A 12,142-nucleotide genomic window follows, 5' to 3' on the forward strand; every position below is an offset into this window, starting at 1 on the left:
TATATTTGGCCACTTCCGGCGGGACATCCGGAACCGGTTCCGGAACACTACCGGTTCAGATATGGTCTGATATTATTATCCTGCTAACCGTTCATCAGATTACCGAAAATGCCACTGTTTGATGTGTCGCATGAATGAGTTATGTTCAATTTTATATTTGGCCAGTGGCCACTTCCGGCGGGACACCCAGAACCGGTTCCGGAACACTACCGGTTCTGATATGGTCTGAGACTATCTTCCTGCTTACCGTTTATCAGATGATCGAAAATGCCGTGGTTTGATGTGCCGCATGGATGGGTTTGCTGCATTTTCATGTCTAGCCCCTCCCAAGGGTACCGGTCCGGAACACCTAAATGGCCATAACTTCGGAACGGCTGGACCGATCCGAACCATTTTCAATAGGAAACAATGGGACCAGATTCCGCGTCGAATGAATCGTCGGTCGTTAAAATCGGTTGATGTTTACTATCTAAAAGTTAGGTGACTTTTTTTGTACACACACACACACACATACGCACACACATACATACACACACACACATACACACACACAGACATCATCTCAACTCGTCGAGCTGAGTCGATTGGTATATAACACTTGACCTCTCCGGAGGCTCTATCAAATTTTCGTTTTTGGAGTGAACATATAGCCTTTCGGTACATCTTGGTGTACGAGAAAGGCAAAAATTAAACTTTCACCAAATTCAAATTTGATTGTCCATATTCTCTGTGACGATCAGGTGCTCACCAAGGTGCTGCTCCCACCTTTCAATCCATTTAGCAAAAGACTCTCGTCCTCCGTTTTCAGTATACATTTCAGTTTGTGACGCAATGGATTTTATACAAAATATGCTCCAGATTTACATCGTTTATTGAATGACCATAAACGAGATCCCCGGTATGAATTTACAGGGATTATTTCAGAATCTTGAAGTCAGCGATGTCGTTGGAATCAGTCAAAGTTACTCACTAAGTTACAAGCTTCCATGTCAAAATTTGTTAACTTCCACAATGATGCAACTTCAGATGTTCATCGAAAATAATGAGACTCATATTTTATTTATTTTGTCTTAAGCATGATCAATTTTAGTTAGAATGGTCCAAAAAATCAAAGTTTTTCATAACTTGGTGTTTCTTGTTTTCATAGTTTCATAAAGATTAAAAATGTAATCTTTAAAAAAAATGTCCTGTATGGGAAAACTATTTACCTTAGAAACTTCATATCTCAAAACCTGAAAAGCATACATCTTGGATTTCTTCAGGAATTCCACAAGGATTTTTTTTTAGAAATTTTACAAGGAATTACTCTGGGAATTTGAAAAGGACTTCCTTTAGAAAATCCTGCGCTTATTGTTTCATAAATTGCTCCATAAATTTCTGCAGAAATTTATTGCTCTTCAGATTCTTTCAGAAATTCGTCCAGGTATTTGAGGGCTAATAATTGGAGATCGAGTAATAAGTAAGACGGGTAAGGGGCTGTCCATAAACTGCGTGATCTTTTTTCTGTTTTTTTTCAAAACCAACTCCCACTCCTCTGCGTGGTCTTTGGTTCATACAATAAAATTTAATGTTGTATGGACTATGGTCTTTGCCCTCCTTCTTCTTTTCTGATCGCGGCCAACAGCTGTCAACCGCTGTGTATAGGGTTAGTTGCGTTGACTATATGCCATAACTGACCCCCCCCCCCCATTACCACTCCTAATTAAACAACAATCCTAACACATCATTTGTCTGAGTCATTGCCTACATTATTTTAGATTCATTCACCATAATCTTTTACAGAATTGTGTCAACAATTCCTTCATGTATTTATTTGAAAATATCTCCAGGTATTTCTTTTAATGATTGCTCCGAGATTCTTGGAGGGGTTTTCAGAAAATTTCCAGTTTTTATGAGAATCTTGCAAAATTTGTAAAAAAAATCCTCCTTGAATTATTTTTCAATTTTTTCAAATGCTTCATTTTGGAATTTTTCTAAAGATTCCCGCAGAAGTTATTTTTTCATAATCATTCAATGAACTTCGTTGGAAGTTTCTCCAGTTGGATTCTTCCAGTAATCCCTCTAGAGATTATTTTAGAAATTCTGTCACAGATTCGTTCAAAAAGTCCTCCAACGATTCCTTCTGAAAATCCGAAATTTATATTTCTGTCAGTTTGTTTTTCAAAGTTCTCTGTATAAGTTCTGCCTGGGGATATCCCCTTTATATTTCCTTCGGAAAATCACAAAGGAATGCCTCTGAAATTCCTCCAGAAATTTCTCCAAGAATCTTCCATGAATTTCTTACAAAAATGACTAACTGATTCCTATTGAATTTCTTTTGGGAATTATATTTTAAAATCTTCCAATAATCGTCTAGGAATTGCATCAACCCGGGAGCGGTCACGCCATGTTCTGAAGACACGCATCTCAAAGAAAAAATGCACGCTTGTTAGACACAGCGTGAGCTAAAGGAAGTCGGAGACAAAAATGCTCGAAAGCTAAGGTATTCTTCCAAAAATATGTTAATAAATTCTATTAAAAATTTCAACAAGGGTTGTTCCAGAAGTTTCTTCAGTTATGCGACTGTTAATTTCTTCAAAAAGTTTTCTTAGATTCCTTCAAATATTCATCCAAGGGATTTTAAAAGAAATCTTATGATAATTCTACAGTGATAGCCATTTGTTTAGCCGAGGCCCAAAAATCTTCAAAAAAGTGTCAGGAAACTCATACAAAAGATTATGAGATAAAACTTGTTTATGGCAGTAAGTACTGTTTTATGAAAAGGTGATACATCCAACTTACATATACACTGAAACAAAAACGAGGGTGAAAACCCTTCAAATGTCATTTTTTGGTGAATGAAAAATGTGTTTTCAATCATTTATTTTTTTGTAATTTCGTGAGTGTATTTTAAGGATATACCCCAAGGCATTTGGTTTATGGCGTGTTAGCAAGATAATTGACCTTAAAAGTTTATTTATTTGTGAAATTCCAACAAATATTACAACAAATTGTCCCGATAAGGAGAAACGATGATAAATTAATTTATGTAAATAAAATGCTAGCTGTAAACACTCTAATGTAAGCTAGATTAGTTGTTTTTATATTATGGCACATACACATTGTTGGAAATGTTTAAATTATTGCATAAAATGTCGTGAGAAAATAAGGTTTTCGGTAGGTTAAACATCAAAATGGGATTGATAAAATCAGAAATAAGTAATACTGTGTAGTAATAAACACGTATCCTAATGCCTCTGAAGTATAACCGTATAATACTAGCATTACTAAATAAATTCTAAGACTGCCAAGCAAAAGAGCTGCAAGAAGAGTCGGAATTTTTGATCCCTGCAGATGCTCAAACAAACATGCATGACATGGTCAAAACATTGGCTTATTTAATGCAATCTGATGAAATATATTATAAATGAGTCTGAGATTTGAACCACATTCATTTGTAACATGACTTATTTAAAAAGAATGCTAAATTATGAAACAAGTAGTTCATGCTAGAAATTTGAATACTTTGGTTGCAATTTCTCAAAATGTCAGGCGTCCAATGTCTGTAATTTCAGCCAGAATACAGTCTAGCTGATATTGGGAGTTATAAGTAGACGTAATAGTACTAAACGCTGTGATTTATGCAAGTTAAACTAACATATTTCATGAAAACAAACCACAACAAATCTCAATTTGGAAACATTGTGTACATGTAAAATAAATATGGCAACACTTCTGAAAACGATGAAATTCATGATTTACAAGTCGATCTATATTGCACGTCACCATACAAAATGATTGTGTTGGATAGGGTAACGGTCGAATTTTGGACCCCTAGAGCCACAGTAGGAGTTCCTGGAGGAACACCATGAGAAATTTATGGGAAAATCTTTGGACAAAAAATTCTGGAGAAATCACCGGATGAACTTCTGGAAGAATCTTTGGAAAAATCTCCTTAGGAAACCTTAGAAGGATTCTGGAATGTATCAATGTAGAAATTTCAACAGAAATCCTATGGATTACTGGAGGAAACCATTCTGAAATTTCTAAAGAAACCCCATCAGGAATGTCTGGGAAATCAAAAGGCAAATTTCTTGAAGAAAAAACCTGCAGAAATACCTCGAGAAGTCCCTGAAAGAACTGGTAGAGGTATTCTGAAGGTATCCACAGAGAAGGCCTAAGGCCCTGATGGAATCACAGGAGCAGTTTCTGAAAAAATCTCAGGAAGATTTCCCGGGAATTCCAGCAAGAATGCCAGGATAAATGCCTAAAGTAATCACTAAAATCATTCCTAGAGGTACGGTAATAAATAAATTAATAAATTCCTGGCAGAACAACCGAAGCAATTTTTAAGAAGATTTCCCGGAAGGATCGCAGCAAGAAAGCCAGGAGAGAGCTCTAGAGGAACCCCTAGCAGAGTTTCTGAAGAACCACAGTTAGAATTTCTGGAGGAGTCTTAGCAAGAATAGTTGGAAGAACCACAGGAATAGTACGTGAGGAATCCCTGCTGGAATTTCTGGATTAAGGCCAAGGAGAGCTCCTGGAGGAATCCCATGGTAAATAACTGGAGGAATCCCTGGATAATATCTCTGAAGGAATTCCTAGACAATTCACCGGAGGAACTTCTATAGGAATGCCCGGAATATTGCCATCCTTAATCCTAGAAAAAAATCCTGAAGAAATCCTACGAGAAATCTGTTGGAGAACTCCTGGAGGTATTACAGTAAGAATTTCTGGAGGAGTTCTAGGAGGAATTGCTGGTAGAACCACAGTTGCAGTTGCTTGACGGATTATAGCTGAAATGTCTGGATAAAATCTATGAAGATGTTCCTGGAGAAATCACTGGAGGAACTTCTGGAATAATCAATGGAATTTTGCCTTGAATGATCCCACCAAAAGTTCTTGATGAAATTTATGGAAGAATTCCTAGAACATCGGGAGATTTCATGGAAGGTGTTTCTAGAGAAATCCTGGAAGAAATTTAAAGATTTTTTTAAAAGGTTTTTTATATTTTAAACTTTTTTTTTTATTGTTTATGTCTTCCGTAGGAGTAATTGATTTAAGCGGATGCTCCTTATTACTAGTTTCCAAACTTCGCTAATTTGTGTGTTTTTCCAATGTTTTTGTTTACCAAAAGGCTATTTGCAGTTCAGTAGGAATACACGGGCCTATCCTGATGCATAGAAAATAAATTGCCTGTATTTCCTACGAAACCGTTTTTCTTGGATCGCAGTTGTTAAGAAATGATTCAAATGATATTCTCTGTTGGTAGTTTCTATCAGTATCTATCGAGAAATATCTTGAGCGATTCCTGTTGAACACGAAATTGGGCTTAAGGATTTGTGGAAGAAATGAAAAGGTTTGGGAGACAACTAAAACTAGCTCCCCATCCCATTTTCAAACTAAAAACTAGCTCCCAGATCATTTTCAAATTGGTAATTGAAAAATAAATTGTGAATGTTTGTAGACTGATTCTAAAATTAAATGGTCCTTATGAACCCATGTTACTGGCTACGACTATGTGTGATATTTTTTACCAATAAAGAAAGATTCCTAACACTCTATTTGTGAAGTAAAATGAGAATTTGTTGAGCTATTGCTTTCTAAAATTTGTGTATATTTTTCTAGAAGCTGTCCCTCATTACTATTTCCCTGGCTTCGCCTAATTATTGTATTATTTTTCTTATAAAGTTCATCGTCTCAAGGTGCTTATCGTGGAAGAAAGACATTATTTCCCTGCAACGCGGTAAGAAAAATATTTGATGTTACCTTTCTACCACTCCACCACCCCCCCCCCCCTTAACTATTTTCTTGCTACGACTATGCCTAATTCTTCCAAGGTGGGTTCTGGTGGCTTACTGGGATAAAACAGAAAGAATAAATTTGGATTTAATGACTGAGAAATTAGTATGGAATATTGATTATGTGTACTGATTTGAGAACTCAATTTCTCTGCCCCTAGCGAGCCCATATCACTGGCTACGCCTATGTGTGATATTTTTCTCGATATTGCAAGATACTTAGCTTGGCGCAAGAAAATTGATTATTTGTTACTATATGGTCAAGTTATAATTTTTTTAAATTTTTGGACGGTTTTGGAAAATTGCCCCTTATTACTGTTTTTCCTAGCTCCACCCATGATTTGCATTTTTCTTGGAAGTACTTCACCTGAAGATTCTAACCGTGACAGAAAATCATGATTCGCTTGCAAAACGGGGCTGATATGAATTTTTATATGTTTGGCGAACACATAAATGGGGTGCCCCCCATTTGCCATTATCCTTGCTACGACTATGTTCGATATTTTTTCTAGCAAGGTGAGTGTTGGCGGTTTACACTGATGGAAGAAAATTGTAATTATATGGATTAACAGCAAAGATATAAGCATTTGAATTAGTGTAACGCTGTTTTTAAGGAGGTGCCCCTCTTTGAAGAGCCCCTTTTTATCGTTTTTCCTCGCTACGACTATGTATGAAAAATTATTATAAAAGAGCAACCAAAGCAATGGTGATCGTTTTTGAAGGAGGTTCTAAATTCCGGAGTGCTAATTTTCGGAACGAGTTTCCCCCGATAGGGCATTTAATTTGGCTGCGATTGTGCGGGAAAATTCGAACCAAATCGGCAGTTACAGGTTCTATCGAATCACACTGGACGAGAACACTGTAACTATTGAGTCCCTGAAGAAGGTCCCAAACGGACCGAAACGTCTTACAAATTAACATAAATAGTGTTTTATTTTTGTCAAGATTGACAAGCCACCACGAAACAGTTCATCAGGTAATCAAAAACCCACAATTTTATGTGTTGCATCCATTTACTTGGTTCACTTTTTAGCACCTTAGCACGGGATACCTAGAACTGATTCTGGAACACTATCGGTAGTCTCAAATGCGGTCTGAAATAATTTTCGATAACCGTTCAACAGGTTATCAGACGCTGTTCATGAGCTGCATGCAAGGGTTTTGTTTATTTTTACTTTGAACCACTTCCGGCGGGACACCCGGAATCGATTCCATGACACTATCGGTTATCCTTAATATGGTCTGAGACTATATACTTGTTAATTATTCATCAGGCTATCCAAAAAGCCGCGAAATGGTGAGTCGTGACAGTCGGAACCAGTTTCGGAACACGACCGGTTAGTTCTAATATGATCTAAGGCTATTTTCTTACAAACCGTTTGGCAAATTGTTGAAAAAAAAAGAAGCTTTTCGATGGGTCGAATGCATAAGTTTATTTACTTTTAGATGTGAACACTTCCCTGAGACTATTTTCTTGCTAACCGTTCATAATATTATAAAAAAAAGCTGCTATTTAAAGTTTAATGGCGCATGGTATGGTTCTCTTCTACATTTTACCACTTCCGAAGGGACACCATAACCCGTCCTGGAACACTATGAGTTCTCCCAAATATGGCCTGAGGCTTTTTCCTGACAAACTGTTCATCAGAAAACATAAAAGCCGCGATTTCATGTGTTGGTTCATGTTGCTTGCATGGGATTGGTTCACATGTATATTTTTTCACTTCCGGCGGGACCCCTGGAATCGGTTCCAGATCACTGCCGGTTGTTCCAAATATGCTCTGAGACTATTTTCTTGCTAAATGTTCATCACGTTACTTAAAAAGCCGCGATTTGCGGGTTTGGGTCACTGAGATTCGACCACTTCCATCAGGATACCCGGAACCGGTTCCGGAAAACTACCGGTGGTTTCAAATGTAGTCTGAGCCAATTTTCGTAAATCGTAAAATAGTATAATCGTAATCGTAAAACCCACGATTTGATGTGTCGCATGCCTAAGTATGTTATATTTAGCCATTACCGGCTAGCAACCCGGAACTAGTTCCGGAACATCACTGGTTCAGATACGGTCTGAGACTATTTCCCTGCTTATCGTTCATCAGGTTATCGAAAAACGTACCATTCGATGTGTCTCATTCATGGGATTGGCCACTTCCGGCGGGACACCCGAAACCGGTTGTGGAACACTACCGGTTCAGATATAGACTGAGACTATTTTCCTGCTAACCGTTCATCGGGTTATCGAAAATGCCGTGGTTTGATGTGTCGCATGAATGAGTTTGTATCATTTTTATATCTGGCCCCTACCTGGGGTACCGGTCCGAAACACCTAAATGACAATAACTCCGGAACGGCTGGACCGATCCGAACCATTTTCAATAGGAAACAATGGGACCAGATTCCGCGTCGAATGAACCATCGGTCATTAAAATCAGTTGAGGTTTACTACCAAAAAGGGACGTGAGTTTTTTTGTACACACACACACATACACACACATACATCACCTCAATTTGTCGAGATGAGTTGATTGGTATATATGTGACTCGACCCTCCGAGCCTTCTATCAATAAGCCATTTTTGGAGTGAACATAAAGAATTTCCAGTACACTTAATGTACGAGAAAGGCAAAAACCGGTGTACATTAAAGTTTGATAATTTCGATTAAATTGCTGGAAATGTAGCAGAATGTCTTCGAGCTACAATATGGTTAATAATAAGCACAATTCAAAAAATTTGCAGTAACTGAAATAAATTGCTTGTAGGAAACAAAAATTGTTAACCATAGTATTACTAATATTTTGTTTGCAGTTGCGTGGGTGTACCGAAAATGGGGTACGGGACCATTTGAGCAGGGGGTTCTATTTTGCGCAATTTCCGCTATAGCTCAGTCGATTTCATATCAATTGACTTGAAATTTTGCACGCGGGTAGATACTTCACATATCTCGTGTACCATACATTAACTTATTTAGTATAAAATTTACTGAGTTATTGTGAAAAATACCCCAAGAGGAGCCCATAGCCCAAATGGTCCCACACTCTACAATGTGACGATATAGCAACCCATCGTTCTTAATCATAAAAATGGAATTCCCCATAAGATAGTTCATTTAGCAAGAATGCAATATTTTTTTGATTATCTAAATCTTTATTAGTTTTATTACGAAATAAAACGAATAAGACCATCGCATCGCATCACATCACTGCAACAGTGATGCTATCAAAATATGAATAACCGCCGCAGCATAAATGCTGAAAGCTTCATCTTCGTTCCTTCATGCATGCTCTGCTCAGCATGATGGGAACCACGTTTAGCTGCAGATTCCGTTTGGACTTTTGATCCGAACTCGGTCGGTATCAACCGGTGATTCCATGCCTCATGATCGTGGCACAGTGAATCTGCTGTTCCTACGCCGACGCCGCTGCCAGTGCGTATGTGAGAGCCACCAAGGGTCAAGTGCGAGAACCAGAGCCATTCGCTCGGTCGCGACTTGTTTTGCATATCTAATTTTGTTGCCGTAAAAATGTTTATAAATTATTCATCTTAAACGCTTTATCTTTTTAATACATTCCAGCAAGCGATGGTTGTTGGGTTTGTGTTGAGGGCCGATTGCGGTACGACTTTATTTCTGTGTCAATTAATTCCGAATTATTCTTTGCAAATGCACTAAATCCATAATATATGTTCCCTGAAAAAAAAACGCAAAAAATAATCATCAATTTTGGGAACAACCGATATCAAAAGCCTTGCCCTCCAAGAAACCATTCGGAACCGCTCGCTGTGGTCTGGAAAATCTACAAATTCCACTTAAACCGAGATTATTTATTGTAAACAACGAAAAAATAGATTTTATTACCGTTCACTCACCGCGCGCCGGCCGATCCCGAGAAGCCATGGCAAGTTCAATTTCACTTTCCATGCACCTGATAGCGCCCCCGTATCGAGTCGAGTCGAGAGCATCGCATCGCCAGGAATAAACGAGCAAACTGCCGGGTAATGATCAATAATTACACCACATCTCGTAATAATCTACTTCTCTCGCAATCGCATCCGCAGCACTCAATAGCGCAGTTCCTCTCCAGAGTATGAGGAGCAAATAATTTAAATTTTATTACAACAATTTAACGATTACGGCCGCTACTCGACGATATTTATAAACTTCCAGATCACACAACGCGGAGGTAGGGGAACTTGGGGAAATATGGACCAGAATTTGAATAATATCGCATTTAAGGACAGACTTGTTAGAATCCCAAAATGACCGCCACAATGGCCGACTTTGGCATCTACTCACGATTTTGAGTGCACATATCTCTTTGTAAACAAAACCAGCGCACTTGATCTTTTTATTTTAAGCCTATTACAAGTGAGCCAGAACAGAATAATAAAATGCATTGTTGTTTGAAACTTGTTTCTTGAGATTTGTGCGTCTGAAGTTCTGATGCACTGTTGAAGCGGGATTTCAAGACGTTTGTTCTTAATGAAAACATATTGTTTTTTTTAATATGAGAAATCTCAAGCAAAATCGCAAAATTACCATTTTGGATATATCTAGTGTATTGAGACTTAGGCATCCCATCCTCGTAAACATGATCGTATTACAGATGTGTTCAGCACAAGAAAGTGGTATGCCATTGTGACTTAGTGTTATAAAAAAAACTATTGTATTACCCGTTTCTGACTCATAAGGTTGCCATGAAAATAGTTCATGCAGGAGAATGATTAATATAGTTTGTAATTTTCGACATAGTTTGTAATTTCGGGAAAATTTTACAATTTGGAATGAAATTATTTAGTTAATAATAAACCAGACCTCCAAGCTACCATGAATCACTTGAACAATTTTCTTCAAGGTATATTTGTATTACTCCGAAATGCTGTAGACTATTTCGTTCAAAACAGTTGATTAATTCCCGTTTACCCCACTTTCTTTCGTTCTCGTTTTTCCCCCACCGTACAGGGCCGAAGGCAGCAACATTCTGCTGGATCCCTCGCAGGTCTGCGAGAACCGGAACAACAAACAAAAGACCAAACGGCTGACCGGGAAGCTGGCGGACATCTGCAAGAATGACACCTCGCTGATGAAGGAGATCAAACGGGGCATCAGCTTGGGCTTCCGGGAGTGCGAGAACCAGTTCCGGAACAACATGTGGAACTGCTCGTGGACGATCAAGCGCAGCATGCGCCGGATACTGACCAGGGGTGAGTGGATGCAATTGTATTATTGCTAAGAAGGTTGACTGACAAAAGTATACGACGAGACCGAGTGAAAGAAAGGTAAAAGGAAAATGAGAGTCCCTATCAAAATTTCTTATCCAATTTCTTGAAACAATTAAAAAATGTCACATCCCATCACCATCAAAACCCCAACTAACTCAGTAGACCGAATCACCTAAAGCCCAATTCAATTTCAAGAATTTTCTTATTGATTAGTTAAAAGATTCCGTTCATAGTTAGAAATAAGCGTTAAAGTTTATCAAAGAAGCAACAAATTGTGTTCTAGCAATTTGGGGAAAAATCGCAACTACTTTCTAGGCTGCATTACGAGAACAAAATTTATTATAAAAAAATTAATTTATTCCAAGGGCGTTTCATTTCCAATTTGTTCTTAACAGGCCTATGAGCGGTACCCTGAGAACGTTTAAAATGATCTTGGATCTTTGGCCCTACTGTGACGTCACTCCTGCCTGATAGTGTGTAACCTGAAGTCTTGTTGAGTCGAGTTTAAAATCAGTGAGAGGGTAATACAAGCATGGTTGGGTATAATACTACTTGTTCGAAGAGTGGTGTATCCATACAAGGCAATGCGATAGGAGTACTTACAGGTTCAGTAGTGGTTACCTATGCCACTCGGGGATAGTCGCGAGCTCTCAGGTAGCGATCCGATGGCATGCGATAGCTCCAGGTTGTTGTGAAGGCCGGGCACGGCCGATCTAGCACCAGCAAACTTCTAGGACGTCGGTATACGAGCACCACCGTGCAGTCCTTCGGGTCGAAGCACAGCACGTATAGGGTGTTCGGCGACGACGATGGTTACGAGCCGTGGGGACGCTTCTCCAATGGCGAGGAAGGCTCGTCGTTGCTCTCGGAGAGATCGTTGGATGCTGTACGACTAGGCTTGGTGGTAGTAGGTGGACTCACTGAACGTCCTGGGAGGAGTGTGAGAATGCGAGGCCGAGATTTTTACCGTTGGCCTACGCTCTCCAGGTGGACTATCGTGGCGCGGAGCCACAAGGCTATACTGCGTACCTGGGCAGGTTCCCAATGCTTCCGTCACTAGCCCTCAAATGTTTCGGATTCGACGAACGAGCGATGCCGATCCGATGCCTATCCGACACCAACCCAAAGGCTTCGGCACTCT

General features: G+C 39.0%; 1 protein-coding gene across 6 annotated transcripts in view; it reads left to right on the forward strand.

The window, feature by feature from the left end:
- Positions 1-12,142, forward strand: part of LOC115265604 (protein Wnt-6) — a 78,624-nt gene that overhangs the window by 41,106 nt on the left and 25,376 nt on the right. For all 6 annotated transcript variants that reach the window (XM_062849763.1, XM_062849762.1, XM_062849764.1 and 3 more), the window contains exon 3: positions 10,742-10,983. In XM_062849763.1, the coding sequence (XP_062705747.1) occupies positions 10,742-10,983 (242 nt within the window). The remainder of the gene's footprint in view (positions 1-10,741; positions 10,984-12,142) is intronic.

The sequence above is a fragment of the Aedes albopictus genome, chromosome 2 (assembly GCF_035046485.1).
Source record: "Aedes albopictus strain Foshan chromosome 2, AalbF5, whole genome shotgun sequence".
In the NCBI taxonomy this organism is placed as follows: domain Eukaryota; kingdom Metazoa; phylum Arthropoda; class Insecta; order Diptera; family Culicidae; genus Aedes; species Aedes albopictus.